General features: G+C 38.9%; 1 protein-coding gene across 2 annotated transcripts in view; it reads right to left on the bottom strand.

Annotated features, from left to right (window-relative positions):
- Positions 1–17,036, bottom strand: part of B9D1 (B9 domain containing 1) — a 47,962-nt gene that overhangs the window by 18,105 nt on the left and 12,821 nt on the right. The window contains exon 5 of one of the 2 annotated variants that reach the window (XM_001370094.4): positions 14,988–15,050. The exons of the other annotated variant lie outside the window; for it this stretch is intronic. Coding sequence (XP_001370131.1) covers positions 14,988–15,050 — 63 coding nt within the window. The remainder of the gene's footprint in view (positions 1–14,987; positions 15,051–17,036) is intronic. 2 annotated transcript variants of the gene reach the window in all.

Below are 17,036 nucleotides of genomic sequence, written 5' to 3'. Positions count from 1 at the left end.
TGTTTAAATAAAGATTTCTGCCTTGATAATAGTACTTAGGAAAAAGCGTATATCTCACAAGTCTATAATTATTTCACATTTTTACATAAGGAAGCCAGGCTTGGCAATTCCTTTATTTTCTAAAAGTCCTGGGCCACAAGGATCCATTGCACAGGGCATCCCCCAAATCTTGATGCAGTTTAAAAATGCATTAAGACTTTTGGGGTGCATAGTAGACACTGCCTATAAAGATTTTATTTAATCTTGCATTCCAAGGAGTTTAAATGTGATTGTGTGTCAACCCTTCTTTGAAGAGACAAAAGCCAGAGCTGTGGAACACTCCATATGCTATTAAACTCAGTGGATATGCTAGGTTAGTATAGTTGAAGGATGTTAGTATTCAATGAGAGAAAACCAGAACTGTGAAACTAAAGACAATCCTATATTAAAAGTAAAACTGTTACTTAAGAAGGCTTCACTCATTTTCCAACTGTTTCTATTATTAATAATACTGACACACATAAAATACCTCTTAAGGTATCTAAAACACCTGCTTCACTACTACTCTTTATGAAAGCAAGGAAACGACGACTTAGGGGTGAAAAGACATATCCAGGCCCATAAAGCTAGTAAACGTAAAACAAGATTTCAAGTCCAGATCCTTCTGACTCTAAATGATCTTTTCATTTACTATGTCATGTGGCCTCTCATCTTGTTCTTCTTGTTGCTATAGCGTAATAACAATCGCCTCATAATGATTCCTGACAGCGGATACAAAAAGAGATTCTAGTGAAGTCGATTTCTAATTTCTACACAAAGAAGTTTAACATTTTTTTTCCTCTTTTGAAAACTTCATAGTATTTAAGAGGGTTTTGGTTTTTACTGCAGTTGTTTTCTTTTAAGTGGTTCAGGATATATGTGTTAGTAAAGGACTGCATAGATCATCTAGGCTGGGCACAAAGAAGGAATCCCCCCCCCCAATATCTCTGACAAATGTTCACCTCGTCTCTGTCCTTAAACACAACTAGGAACAGGCAGCTCATCTCTTTGTGAGGAAATCTGTGCTCCACTTCTTATCAAATTCTTCCACATATTATTGAAAATGTTTCCCTACAACTGGGTCTACAGTAACGGACTACCTCTTCTCTCTTCCATATAATAGTCCTTCAAATACCTGCAAACTATGGTTCGTTCAATTGTTTTCAGTCGTGCCTGACTTTTCACGACCCCATCAAGGTTTTCTTGGCAAAGATACTAAAGTGGTTTGTTATTTCTTTAATCAGCTCATTTTACAGAAAAGCAAGTGAGGCAAACAGGTTTATTTTAAAAAATTTTTAATCTTTCTTCATAAGTTTATTTTAAAGGTCACTTTTAATATAACAAATATAAAGTCATCAATGTTATATAATGTTGCCCAGGGTCACTCCGTAAGTGTTGGAGACCAGATCTGAACTCATGAAGATGAGACTTCCTGGCTCTAAACACAACACTCCATCCTCTGTACCACCTAGTTGCCTAAAGACTGTAGTATAGTGGAAAGAACAATGAATTTAGAGCCAGAGCACAGAGATTAGAATCCCAGTTCTGCTACTTGTTTCTATATGACTTTGAGCAAGTCACCGAACTTCACAGGGCCTCAATTTTCTCATCTATATAACAAGGGAGATTCTCCCAGCTCTAAATCCTATGATCCAGAGCAGTCACTGCCTCATTCCTCCTTCCCCTTGATTTGATCTTCAATATATATTAGCCATCCCTTCTAGATTTGTACCACTTGAAAATTCTCAAGAATACTCTATCTCCATCCATGTCAATCATAAAAACATTAACTGACAGAACAAAGTACACAATGAATCATGGCAGAGTGCTAGGAACCTGCCAAGTATAGGTGATATTTTCATCTAGTATCTACAAAAATACTTATCAAAAATATATTCAGTTGAAAGACTTACCTGAAATTATATCATTACTGGCTCCAAAAATTACTAAAAAAAAAAAATCACATAAGCTTGGCTTTCAGAAAATTATTTAGATGAATACCTTTTCACTCTAAATTATAGACAAGATTAGTTTGATAATCCTTAAGTCCTTGACTTCTGGAAAGCAAAACTGTTTAGCAGTAACAATTTTATGTTGATGTTTAAGAGATATAAATATAAGATCTATGAAAAAACACATTTACTATATATTTTTAAAGTCTCATTACCTCCAGTTACTCTTTTCCTGATGATAGCACACTATCTATCATCTAAATATGGTATTTAGTATATTTATGATAATATCAGCTAAATATGATTAAAAATTGCCAAACTGTCATTATCATTGCATAATGAAAGGCAAAACAAGTTTAACTAGTCTGTAAATGTACTCTGCAAAGTGAAGTTTTAATTATCTTGCTATAAATAAGCTTTGTGAGTGAAGGTATTCAGATACAACCCTGAGATTTTGCTGAAGTATACATTTTTAAGGCTAGAAAAAACTCTCAAGTTCATCTGTCCAAACTCATTTTATGGATGAGAAAGTCAGATCAGAGATATTAAGTTTTTACCCAACAAGAAACTTACCCAGGAAGTTAAACACATAATGCAGTTATGGTGAACCTATGGCATGGGTGCCAAAGATGGCCCTCAGAGCGCTCTGTGCACATGAGGGCCACCCTCACCCCAACTACCCCCACTCCCCAGAGTGTATTACTAGAAAGGCAGAGGGCCTTGGGTGGAGCTGCTCCCCTCCCCCTCTCCACTGTGCCTGAAGACATTTTTTTCCACATCCCCCGCCCCTCTGCCTAGCAGCCAATGGGAGCACACAGGGCATAAGGTGGGTGGTTCACAGGCATCAGAGCTGGGGGGGGGGGGAGAGCAGAGTGCTCAGGCCACTCCCCTCCCCCTCTCCACATATGCTTCTCATTAACTGCCCCAGTGTGTTGTGCTCATTGGCCCAATGAGAGTGCTACCTCTCTCCTCAGTCTGGGATAAGGGGGTGGGGCAAGGACTAGAAACAAGGTTTGCAATGCCCCAGTTCTGTGTTCTTTTTGTTAAAATATGCGGCAACCATGAGAATACAATTCTCAATAGTAATGTAATGGGTTAAAATTTTTGGGTAGGAGTTTGACAAAAGTATGGAGAGCAGGTTGCTAAAACACCAACACAGTTTATTCTGAGGAGTAGTTAGGGTAGGAAATAGGAAGGAGACTGAGATTATCACTCTAATATCTTATAACTATACCTAAAATCCAAATCCTATACTAAAATTTCTAAGAAACCCCAAATCTAACTGTCTTCTTGGGCAGGATTTTCTTGCCTGGCAAAGCAGGCCTAACTTATCTACTCTGTCTACCTAAGATTATATTTGCTATCCAACTACCTAAGCTAATCAATAAGCATTCATCACCAACAACCTCCTTAAAGTGGTTCTTCCTCAACTGTAAAGAGTGAAACTGCCTGTCACAGAGAAACAGATACAAACTCCTTCTCCCTCAAAGTTCTGAGGAGAAAAGGCCCAACTGTCACCTCACCCCTTCTTTATATACTTTCCTTGTCTCCTAGGTGACAGAATCTTCACAAAAGTCTGTCAGAGATGTTCTCAGCTGTGAAACTCTTACTTAGAAACTCTGCTCTTAAAGAGATAAACTCCTTTGAACAGTAAGAAGGTTTATATTCACCTTTTTTTTTTTCTACTTGCTTCAAAAAACAAATACCACAGCATTCTGGACTTGGAGTTAGAAAGGCATAGGCTTGAATCCTACCTCTTATACAGTGTTCCAAAAGTCTTAGCTTTTAAAATCGTTTAAAAGAACACTAAGATTTTGGGGGCACACACTACTATTGCTAATTATGTAACCAGGAACTACTCGTTCAACCCTTCTAAATTTCAATTTCCTCATATGTAATATAGAGATAATAGCTGACATTTATATAGCACTTGAAAGTTGGCAAAGTGCTTTTATTGTATTCTTTAAAAATTCTTACCTTCTTTTGGGAGGTTGTTCACATGCTAGTCTCCCCAATGAATTGTCCCAAATATATCTATACATTTCAAGATTGTCTTGCCTGGGCATATAAGGACCCAAAGATAAACATTTCATGGAGGCTTTAACTACATATAGGTGTTGCTATTAAAAAATGATTGCTAGTTACATTGACAAGGAGCCATTAGGGTGCATTCCTTTTTTTTTTTTGGTATAAAGGTTTTATAGTCAAGATAAAATAATAGTGCATGGGAAGAACAGAAGTGAATGGTAGGTCCAGCCTTCTGTATGATTCAGTTCATTATATCCAAAGGGTCACTCAGACTCTTATGGTGTAGTGTTTAATTTCTGGAGACATTCTCTATTGCTGTCATCTTTTTAGCTCATCTCCAGGAAATCTTGTTGTGTAATTAGAATTTTGTACCCCAGGACTTTGTTTCCCATAATCTTATTTTCTTCCTCACATTACCTTACGTTTTGGAGAAAAAGTTTCTGTAACCTCGCCCTCTCTTGCTCTTCTCCCACTATCGTGGTCAGGGAAACTCTTTACTCAGGCTTTATTTTGTCATTTTATTTCCTCTACTTCAAGTGATTATTAATAAATCTTATAAATTGTAAAAAAAAAATTCTTACCTTCTCTCTTGGTATCAATTCTAAGACAGAAGCGTGGTAAGGGCTAGGCAATTGGAGTTAGGTGAGTTCCCCAGGATTACGCAGCTAGGAAATATCAGAGGCTAGATCTGAACCCAGGTCCTTCTGATTCCTGGTCTGGTGCTTTATACACTATATTACCTAGGTGCTCTGACAAAGTGCTTTTATATGTTGATCATGTTTAAGCTTACCTGGTCTACTCATTATATTTACAGATATTATAATACTTAAGGAGTATTATAAATCTCACAAAATTGTCTCAAAGTAGTCTGCAAACTTATAAAAGAAAATGTAATGAACCAAGGTTAAAAATATCAGGGATTTTTTTAAGGCATCCCTATTCAAATTTCAAAATAATTCAAAATAAAGAATGCCCTCTACATTCTTCAGCCCTGATCTGAGGACCTCTAGTAATGGAGAATTCATTAACTCCCAAGTCAGTCTCTACTATTTCTACATGTGTTTCTAACTGCTAGGAAGTTTGCCCTTATCTACAGCTTAAATCTGCATCCTTGTAACTTCTACCCATTTCTCCAAGTTCTAACATCTGAGACTAAACAAAATCAGTCTAATCCATCTTTCACATCAAAACCAACAAATACTTGAAACTTGCTATCATGTCCTCTCCCTTCATCCCACCTAAATCTTTACTTCTTCAGGCTGGTAGACAGAAGCTTTGCCATCCTAGCCACTGACCTCTAGATCAGCATTGGCAAAGTATTGGCATGCATTCCCAGCTGGCACTCAGAGAGCCGCTCCATTCCCCTTCTTCCCAGTGCTGGAGGACATTTTTTACATGTCCTGTCCCTCTGTCCAGTCACCCAAAACAAGCACTTCTGTTCTCTCAGATAATGCTGGGGGTGGGGGCAGAGGTGGGGGGAGCTGGGGTGCTCACAGACAATTTGAATTTGCACTCTGGACACTTGAACTCAGAAAAATGTTCCCCAACACTGATCTAGATGGTCTCCCCAGCTTAAGTGACAACTACGTGCCTGCTATCTCTACACAGCAGACTGGTTACAATTTCAGAATTTTATATATAAGGAAACTATTAGACAATAATATTTGTACCAACAGTCACCCCTGTTCATTAATTCCAGAGGACAAATTAATAAAACAATCTTCAGAAGCACTTTTAGTCTACTGTTTAGTCTGAAGTTTAAAGAATTAGGAAGAGACCTTAAAATCATGTTCTCCAATATCTTCATTTTACAGAGAAGGCCCAGAGAAGGAAAGTGTCTTGCCTAAAGCCAATCAATAAATCAGCAAGCAATTATTAAACACTCACTGTGTTAAGTGCTAGAGATACAAAAACACAACAAAAATAAGACTGGCGTCAAGAAGTTTAAATTCTAATGGAGGAGACAAACAGGTCTATAAGCAATACGTAGAATGGATTAAGATAATCTGGGAGAGAAAGGCACTAAAATGGTCTCATGTGGAAGGTAACACTCGAGTGGAATCTTGAAAGAACCCAGGGGTTCCAAGAGGGAGAGGAGAGGAGAGGAGAGGAGAGGAGAGGAGACGAGAGGAGGGAGTGAAGAGCAGGAATAGGAGCTAATCATTTCAAAGGCTAGAGAAGAAAGATGGAGCAACATCTGTGAGAAATTCAGTAGACCAGTATGGCTGAGCCAGTGTGCCTGGAGATTGTAGAGTGGATCAAGTCGGAGGACAAGGGGAAAGAATGACACAAGCAGACGTGCTCTTCTGGGAAAGGGTTTTGATGATATGGAGGATGGATTAGATGAGGAAGTAGGGAGACTATTAGAGGGCTATTGCCATCATCCAAGGGAAAGATATGAACTGAATTAAGATCATTAAAGATAATGAACTGAATTAAGCTAGCGAATGGAGAGGATGGGATATTTATGAAATCTTGTAGTGACATAAACACAAAGATTGGGCCATTGACTGGATATGTCGGGTGAATGAAATAGAACTTTCAAGCCTCACTTACTAGAAGGAAGGTGGTATCCTACACGGTAACAGTTAATTTAAGAAGAGGTGGGTTTATAGGGAAGGAAGGAATTCTATTTTGAACATGTTGAGTCTGAAATGCTTTTGAGACATCAAGTTTGAAAGGGCTAATAGGTAGCCGGAGATACAGTTCCTGGAGCTGGATATACAGATTTGGATAGAGACAATAAATGAACCCAAGGGGGTGGATAGGGTCACCAGAGAAAAGAGAAGAGGGCCCAGGACCGGGCCTTGGGGAAGACCTACAGGGATAGTCAAAAATGAAGAGAGATTGGTAAACAGTGTTAAATAATGCCAAGAAGTCAAGGAGAGGTTTGGAGAAAAGGCCTCTTCTAGCAGTTTTCAAAGAAGGAAATTCAAACAAGTAATAATTATATGGGGAAAAAAGTTCCAAATCACTATGGGAGAAATGCAAATCAAAACTCTGAAATCCCACCTCACATCATCAGATTGGCAGATATGTCAAAAAAGAAATAAAGTGACAATTGTTAGAAGAGCTCTAAAGCAATAGAAGTTGTTTTTGTGCTGATTATTAACTTGAAGTGGGAGGTCCTCTGATTTACCTGTGATTCAGGTCTGTAGCTCGAGATGAATGAATTGAACTGTTCTCAAAGATTTAAATGACAGTAAAATACATGGAATTTTTTAAAAAACTGCTTTTGCTGATAACTAAAGTTATCAGATGTCACATTTAGCCATAAGATGTGAGGTAGGAATCCAATGTGTTAAAACACATAGCAGGTATCCATGGAAGCTCCTCCCCACCTCTGACACTGGAGAAGGCAGGAAAATATATGTCTGTATACTGACTTCCAAATTAGAAGTGTGCTAGAGTCAACTCGAAGCAGTCTGTGAAAGCAAATTGTTAAATAGTAAGCTTAAACTTAAGCTTAATATGTTGAAAATCAGTGAGTGCCAGAGAAAGGGCTTGTTTTGTTTTTGTTAACTGATACTTAAGAAAGTGATAAATAAAATGCTAATAATGCATATTAAATGTAAAAGTTTATCATTCTTGTTGAGCCATTTCAGTTGGGTCTGACTCTTCATGACCCCATTTGGGGTCTTCTCAGCAAAGATCCTGGAGTAGTTGGCCATTTCCAAATGAGGCAAATTTTTAAAAAACGACTTGCCCAGTATCACACAGCGAGTAAATGTCTAAGGTTGGATTTGAACTTGTGAAGATAAATCTTCCTGATTCTAAGTCCAGCGCTCTATCCACTTTGCCATCTAGTTGCCCAAAAATATATGTCATATGTTCATTTATTTCTCCAGGTTGTTAAAAATTTACCAGAATATACTAATAGCAATGCAATGATCCAGGACAATTCTGTGGGACTTATGAGAAAGAATGCTATCCAACTCTAGAGAAAGAACTGTGGGAGTAGAAATCCAGAAGAAAAACATAGAGTTTATCACTTGTTTATATGGATGTGTGATTTGGGGTTTTGGTTTCAAGGGATTATTCTTTTTAAAAAATGAATGATATGGAAATGGATTTGAGTGATAATATATATATATTCCACTGGGTTATACATACATACATACATACATATATATATGTATGTATGTATGTATGTATGTATGTATAACCCAGTGGAATTGCTTGTCAACTGAGAGGGGGCAGGGATGAGGGGAGGAAGAAAAACATGAATCATGGAACCATGGAAAAAAAATTTTAATTAAATACATTTTAAAAAATTTACCAGCATACTACTTCCAAAAATTCCTATTTTCTCTTCTTTTTGCCCTGGAGCTACTTACAGTTCAACGGATCATTCCTTTCTTTACATAATGACAGGGAAGAGAAACAGAGTCAAAAAGTCTGTCTACAAACATTATTAAGCACCTCCCTTGTGCCAGGCACTGTGTTTAGTGCTGGACCAAGAAGTTGCCATCAGTCTCTTGTTGCTGTCACTGCTACAGCTCTAGCGGGTAGCATCAAAGAGCTGAGATAGACCCTGAAGAACTGTGTGGTGGAGGCAGAGACCAGCTAATGGCTGCTTCTCTATTCTCCAAGCCTATCCTACTTGACTTTTTGGCATTATTTAACACTGTTGACCAACCTCACTTAGCTGTCTGACTTTCTTCTCGGTCGCCGTTGCTGGATCCCCTACACTAATGTATACTAGATTAAGGCAAGAAAGATCAGCCAGCAAAGACCAGAGTGAACCCAGACTGCCAGCTGAGACCGGGGTGAGACTGATCCCAGTCCCTGGAACTTACTCCTCTCCATTCTGTTTCTCAATTTTCAGGGGCAATCTAGTGGAACCTCTTCCTTTGATGTTTCTCTTGACCTAAAAACTGGGAAGAGCTTTAGAGGAAAATAACTGTCCAATAAAATGTGTCTAGGGATAATAGGCAGTGCTTGTGGAGAGGACTATTTGGAGATTACCATAATTTTAACATTCAGAGAAATATTTCATATCCAGAGGCAGCATGGCATAGTGGCAAGAAAACTAGTCTCGAGGCAAGAAGGCCCTGGGATCAAGGCCTGCCTCTGACACAGACACAAATGGGCAAACCGCTCAACTTCCCAGGGCTCCAGGCCACCCTCCCAGGGTACCAGTTGCACAGAAGGCATATACATCTGCATTGGGAGAGGAAGCTCCCTCAAGGAAGAGTTCCCCCCCATACCAGGGAAATCGCAGGTCCAGTCCCAATCTCCATCCCTGTTCTACTGCCACACCCTAGATCTAGACAATGATTAGCACAAGCTGTGCAAGCTTACAGGCTGAAGACTTGCAAGATAATAGTAGATCCCGACGCCTTGAGGAGAACCGAGGCATGTGCCCTTCCTTAAAATGCTCTGAAGCAATCACTGGGCAGGTGGCCAGTACGCCACCTTGTACCCAAATTATCTGATACTCTATTGTTGGCTAATGATTTTTTTGTCAATAAAGTGATGGTTTGCTTTTTTGTAGACTTGGAAAAAGCAGGACACAAGCCAGGTGGGGGCAATTGTTGCGGTAGGGCCCCAGGGCTCACTTGGGAAACCCACCAAATATACATGTATGTACCTTGCATCACAGGCACTTACACCAACGATGACACGGAAAGAGCAATGTTAGCCTGCCAAATGCCTCTCAATGAGATGACTTCTGATAGGCGACTAGAGACCTTGCCCAGATCATTCTGTAATCTATCTAGGCCATGCATTTAGTTATTGTGAAACGTTCTATAGAAAATTGGCGTTCTTGACTATATAAACTAGTATTTGTTTCCAGGTTTAATTGAAATACAAAATATTTCCTAGGCAGGGAAATTGTCATTTCAGTGAATGACTCAATACATTTTGGTCAGCTTCTTAAGGTATTAGAACTTTAGTATACAACTTCGATATAGGTATCTTAGGACTAAAAAAACAATTGTGCCTTTTAAATCTAGTTTTCTCGCACTTTTGTCCTCCTCCCACACTTAATGATCCACTGACACTGGCCTCCTTATCATTCTTCCAACAAGATACTGGACCTCCTGACCTCATGTATTTTCCCTAGCTGTCCCCCAATGCCTATCCCACCTTATCTGTCTCTTGGCTTCCCTGAAGCCTCAGCTAAAATCTCACTGCAAAAAGCCTTTGTCAGGCCTGCTTAATAATAGTGTCTTTCCTTAGATATTACTTTCCATTTTCCTTCCATATGTGTTATATGCACGGTTGTTTTCATGGTGTCCTTTGTATCTCTAGCACACTTTGTGTACAGAGGAACATTTGTTGCCGTTGTTCAGTTGTTTGTCATGTCCAATTATTAGTGACTCCATTCGGAGTATTCTTGGCTAATATAATGCAGTGGTTTGCCATTTCCTTTTCCAGCTCATCTTATAGATGAGGAACTGAAAGTCATTTGTCATTAAATGTCTGACACCAGATTTGAACTCGTGAAAATGCGTCTTCCTGATACCAAGCCCGGGGCTTAATTATCCCTTGCTACATAGTAAGGGATTAATAAATGCTTATTGACTGTCTTAATAACTATGGAAAAACAAACATACTAGTGAATTGCTGCTGTAGCTGTAAACTAAACCAGCTGTTCTGGAAAGCAATGTGGAACAACGCCCCAAAAGTCATTCAAATATGCCTATCTTTGATCCACCAACTAATAAGTCTATATCCCAAAGAGATAAATGAAAGTTGAAAAGGACCCATATATACAAAAATATTTATAGCAGCTCTTTTTATTTATCGCAAAGACCTGGAAATTTCAGGGGGGAACCATATATTGGTTCAACAGATTTTTAAAAAAATTTATTATTGGTTAAACAGATTATGATATGTGAATATAATGGAAAATTATTGTGCCACAAGAGTTAACAATAGGGATTGTTTCAGAGAAACCGGAGAATTATATGAACGGATTCAGAGTGAAATGACAAGAACATTTATACAATAACATTATAAAAAACAATTCTGAAATACTTGAGAACTCTAGATCTATTCTATCCATTTATTTATCTAACTGTCTATCCATCCATCCATCCATCCATCCATCCATCCATCCATCCATCCATCTAACAGAAGAAAGCATTGTTCATGAAGCTGCATAGCTAACCACAATTCTGAAGGACTAAAGACAAAACATGCTATTAGCATATTGACAAAGAGGTAAATTAGGAGCCAAGATACAGATGAAGATATATATTTTTGGACAAAGCACAACATAGAGGTTTGTTTTGCTGGATTCTGCATATTGTATTACAGGACTGTTTTCCTTTTTTTCTTCTATTATTCTTTGTATATGGAAATGCCCATATTATTTGGTGTTTTTTAAGTTCAGAATTGTTTGTTTGTTTCTTTTTAAGAGGCCATTAGCTTTGGCAATAAGAAATTATGTGTAACTTTGGTTAGAGTAATTTTGGTGAAGTATAAGCTGGTAAGCCAGAGTACAAGGGGTTAAGAAGAGCCCAGGAAGAAAAGCAGTGGTATTCCCCCCCCCCCCCCCCCCCCAGTGTTTAGCTAAGAGAAGGGAGATACTGAGTAATATTTAGCAGTATGATCTAGAGCAGGGGTTCTCCACCTTTCTAATGCCGTGACCCCACAATACAGTTCCTCATGTTGCGGTGACCCCAAACCAAAAAATTATTTTGGTGGCTACTTCAAAACTGTCATTTTGCTACAGTCATTCGGAACATAAATACCTGATATGCATCATGTATTCTCATTGCTACAAAGTGAGAGGTTGAGAACCGCTGATCTAGAGAGTTCTTTTTAAGGATTAGAGGTCTTAGGTATGTTTGTAGGCAGTAGGGAAGGAACTAATTGATATGGAGAGATTTAAGATTAGTGAGAATATAGATAATAATGAGGGCAATTTGCTTAAACACACACACACTTCAGAAAGGAATAGGATCAAAGTTGGCCTTGGAGAGATGAGTTCCTTCTTCCATCTGAAACTGGAAGAAAGGACAAAAATGTATCCAGGGTTGTAAAGTGAGGAAGAAGGATTGAGAGAGGAGGTGGAAGGGAAAAGAGCATGAGACAAAGGCCTCAACTGAGGTAGCAGAGGAAGGGGATACTTTGAGGAAGCCTGAGGAGAAAGATATCAACTTAAGACTTTTGCTCTCTGCCTTTTGTTTATATTGTCTGCTGTGTAGAGCTGAATCAAAATGTATAGGTATATATGTTTATAGGGTAGAAGGACTCCATAGGTTCAATATTTGCATATGAAGCGGCTATGGAGATGATAAGTCTTTTCCAATATAATTTATTATTATTTTAATGGTATTCATTTCTTTTTAACACACTAACTTTTTGATAGAGTGAAGTTATTTACTGAGGGCTAAAAGATAGAACTGAACTAAGATAGAATCTTGTCAATGTCATCAAGAAGTCAGTTTAATTTCTGACCATAAATTCTCTTTTTAGGATAAGGATTAAGTGGGGCCTATATAGAGGAAATTCCCCTTGAAAGCCTTCCTCTACCAGTTCAAGTAAGTACCTTTTTTGCAATTTATAATCTTTGAGAGTTGTCTAGAACATTAAGGGGTTAAATAACTTGCCCAGGTCACAAAGCCAGTAGGTGTCAAAAGCAGTATGTGAACCCAGGTTTTTACCTATTATGTCATGTTGCCTCTCTTTTGACATTAAAAAAGATTTTCATGTCATTCTATGTCATTCTCATTTCCAAATATATCATTTCCTCCTTCCATACCTGGTGAGTTATGAGCCATTCCTTGTAATTAAAAATAAAAAAAATAAAGTTCAGCAAAGGGAACCAAAATATCAACTGAGTCTAAAAGTTTTTCACACACCCATAGTGCCCAACCTCTGCTTAGAAGAGAGATGCACTTTCTTATTTCTTCTGGGGCCAAGCTTGCCAATCCAGCTTCTAAAATAATTTTGTGCTCTAGATCACTTCGATACTATAGTGTGAAGAAGGGATTAACTCTCCCCTGCCCATTTTTAGATTTAATCACCAGAAGCATATACACCCCACTTATCTGTAAGTATGGGGAGGTCTGTGACCCATGTGTGCTATAGTGAGTGATGAATCAGAATCGACTGACTGCCCCCTGGGCAGTCCTAAGCAAAGCTATAGCTGCAATTGGTGGAAAGCACAGGAAATGACGAAAAGAAGGGTCTTTAAAAGTGGCAAGTACTTCCTGTGACCAGCTCTTATGCCTTCAAACTTGGCCCTGGAGGAGCTCTGGCTTGGGGCCTCTGTCTGCTCTTCAATTTTCCTTTAGGACTACCACATGGGTGAATGAAAAAAGGCTGACTCCCTTTCCCTGGCTTTTCTGGAGGTACTAGCCTCTGGAGAGGACCCTCATCTTGGAGGAGGCCTCGTGGCTAAAGCCCTTGTTTAATTTACCTCTAGGCCCCCTTTGCTGGGGGCCTCTGAAGCCCTGCCTGGTTCAGACCAGGCCAGAGTAATTATCTACTCTCTCTCATTTCCTTACTTTCACTCTTTCCCTCTATTTTATAAATAAATTGCTATAAAGTCATTCTGACTTGAGAAATAATTTCTGGTGATCACACTCTTAATCACAACCCTTTAATTTTTAATCCTTACAATAGTGAAATCTAAAGATCCCTCCTCAAAATGTTTTTAAATGCATGAAATAGAATACCTACAATTACAAAGGAAATAAGTTATATTGAAATATAATGAGCAAAATAATGTTTTTTAAAAGTTCACGGGCTCTAGGTTAAGAACCCCTGTTTTAGTGGTGTGTAGACCGAATCCACTCCCCAGGCTCATCCTCCCCAAACTCCTCCTACGCCGCATCCCTTTTGTTTCTAAATCTAGTCCCTTTTCTGTCTTTATAGTATGGCAATTTTCTGTAGTCCTGACTACCAATAGGTAAGTGCTACATTGTTACAATTGTCCTACAGGTTTGCAGGACATAAATCACTTTAATTGAGCTTTGATTCAAGGACCTGTTATGGGATTATTCTTGCTTACTTAGAATTTTATATTCATATACCCTATAACTCAGCCATGTATCCCAGGGAGATTCTGGTGTTGGTCAACACCCTCCTCAGGGAGGGGATTGTATAATTTTTGTAAAATTCAAGATTAAAAAAAATTTTTTTTCAGAACACTTGCAAGAAAAGAAACCCACTAACTCCCCAAATCAAGAAAGTGAACTGTTTGGAGAAGGCACCATAAAGAAGCCTGTAGAAACCATATGCTGCATCAAACGATCCAGAATGAACTTTGGGATGTAGTGAATTGAACTGAAGGGGATTGAATGCATTTATTTTTCATGTAAACTATTATACCAAAGGAGATTGCCCCCTAATTGGCTTTTTATCAATGTGCCTACCAATCAATCATTGGTTTTGTTCTCTTTCTCTTTTATTTCTCTCTTCTCTCCAATTACTGTAATTTCCCCTTAGATAGTGCATTATTGTATGCAACTCTAGTATAGTTACTTAAAATGAATCATGGGGAGACTAGGCATGTAAATCTGGGAGATTTCAGCATGCTCATCTCCAAACAGAATCACGGGGGGGGGGGGGGGGGGGGGGGAGGGGGATTGTTGTGTAAATAGAATCCACTCTCCGGGCTCATCCTCCCCAAGCTCTTCCTACTCCGTATCCCATTTTGCATGAGTACATTGCGGGATGGGGAACACTCTCTCTAGGTTGGTCCTTCAGTGGAACACAGGCTTAAGCGGGAGCTCTGGTGCCTGCTGTGTGCTTGAGGGCTTTTGTGGGCTTTGGCGTTTGGCGGGCTACAGATTTTGGCTACCTGATTTAGCTTAGAGTATTTTAGTTAGGTGATATTGTCTGACTCCCTACATTTCCCTCTTTTTACTTTTATCTCCATTTTGATTAAAACTTAATTGTTAAGAGTTACTAACAGACTCATGACTTGAGAGTTAATTTTATAGATGGTGGCCACAAACTTTTTTAAAATTAATATTACATTTAATATTTTACTTTCATTATTACAGTGGAGTGTATTGAAATTACCTTGTCAGCTTTTGCAGCCTGGATGTTGATTCTGGTACAAACATAGGAATGGTTCTTTTGTGTCTGAAACATACATTTGAATACAAATTTTGTTAACAGGCTGAGTATTGTTAATATAACTGAATAGCCAATAGAAAATGAAAATGTGACCAGAAAAATCTGTAAGTTGTGTTATATGATCACGCAAGATAACTAGAGAAGGGCAAGAAGATCCTTTTCTACTTTTTACACTCAAATCATCCCTGCTCTAAATTTCATCTTTAGTGCTAGTTTTAAAGTGCAAGTTTGTCTGAAAGGAGTATTGTTTTCATTGGCTATACTTAACAGGGGGAGAAGAGCCAGGAAGAGAGACATCGAAGTCCAGCTTGTTAGATTTTAGCTAGTTTAGCTTGTTAGCGAGGCTTGTTAGATTTTAAGATTGAAAGGGATTTTATAGGCCTTCTAGTCCAATCCTCTTAGAAGTTACAACATGGGCAGTGATTCAAATTCAAGTATTGTTTCTCCAAATCCTGGTTTTTCTATTCCACCTAGAGGCCTTCCCTCCTGGTTCACGATGTTGCATTAGGTACAATGCAGTGATTATAATGGACAACTGTCCACACAGCAATATTTGTCATAAGCAGAAAAACAAGAAGCTCGCTGAGGTAATGTATCAATTCAGCTGGCTCATATGACAGATCGGAGGCTTTCGTGTTAGAAACTGTTATACAGAGTGTCTCATTCACAAATGAAACGGTGCCAGCTTCAGTACTCTGACAAGGGTGAAAGGGAGAGCAGCCAAATGCTCTCTTCCTTGAACTCTTAAATTTCCCCTTTCCCTCTAAATAAGGTCCCAGGTCACTACCTGCTGCCAGATAACAACATCCTTCTCTTTTCTCCAAGATGAGCTCTACTCCAGATCCCCTATTTAGACACCCCCGTCTTGCCCCAGCAGCACCCTCATAGGTACTGTGCTCTCTTCTATCATCATTCCTAAATGAATTAAAGATATACTTCCTGCTGTTTGCCTAGGGCACAAAAATCATTAGTTATGACTCTGCTTAAGACTTAAATGGTCACCCTAAAAGAAAAGCAGGTGTATAAATGAGCTGGAAGTAGAAAATCTAATTTTCTGACAGAAGCAAGATACTAGGGCTGTAAATATTCTTATTTCTTGTGACAACCAATAGCTGAGAAGCTGAGGTTCCATCTCCCACTAAGAGGCTCCTCCCTTTCTGAGCTCACTTAGACCAGGCTCAATTTTGTCCTCTAAAGAGAGACCACAGGCTTTTTTTTTTTAACCCTTGTCTTCTGTCTTAGAAGCAATAATTCTAAGGCAGAAGAGTGGTCTAGGCAACTGGGTTAAGTGACTTGCCCAGGGTCACACAGCTGGCAAGTAGTATCTGAGGCCAGATTTGTCTCTTACTGTCTTTAGCTCAATGTGTTTCCTTGCCAAAGCAGAATTTTAAGAGGTATAAAGTTTTAAGCTTATGAATGGCTCATCTTTTGAGTTTCCCAAAAAGTATTTGCAGACATGTAAACATATACTTACAAATACCTAAAACCTGAAATGGTAACCCACAACTCCAATTATACTCTCTGGAAAGAGGAGTATGAAAGGTAGATATTTGAAATATTAACAAATGAAGCACTTTGTGGGACTATTAAATGGCCATTTTTACCTTGATTCTGCAGTGTCTGAATAACCCAAAGTCCATATGGAGAAAGTCAGGGCATGATTCTAATCAACTCTTAGTGCTTAATCCCTTTTTTGGAAGCCCTACAGAGTATTCTTTTGAGTTTGTCTTCTTCTGAGCTAAGCCTCACCCTCTCCTCAATTAAACAAACTCCTTGAAGAAAAGTGAGGCGCGCTTCAGGAACCCCTCAAGATATTTTATGTGGCCTTCCTACTAGGTTGCTCTGGAGTCTATGTCTCACAGAGATCCATGGAATAATGTTCATGAGGAAATGCCTTAGTTTCTCACTAGAAGGTTGGAGGAAGGGGAGATTTCCAGGCCTGAGTCCTGAGGGAGAGCTGCGCATACTCTAGTAACTCATTTAGGACTAGGC

Source organism: Monodelphis domestica, chromosome 7 (assembly GCF_027887165.1).
Source record: "Monodelphis domestica isolate mMonDom1 chromosome 7, mMonDom1.pri, whole genome shotgun sequence".
In the NCBI taxonomy this organism is placed as follows: domain Eukaryota; kingdom Metazoa; phylum Chordata; class Mammalia; order Didelphimorphia; family Didelphidae; genus Monodelphis; species Monodelphis domestica.
The sequence above is the reverse complement of the archived record's forward strand: the minus strand, read 5'-3'. Positions and strand labels throughout refer to the sequence as shown.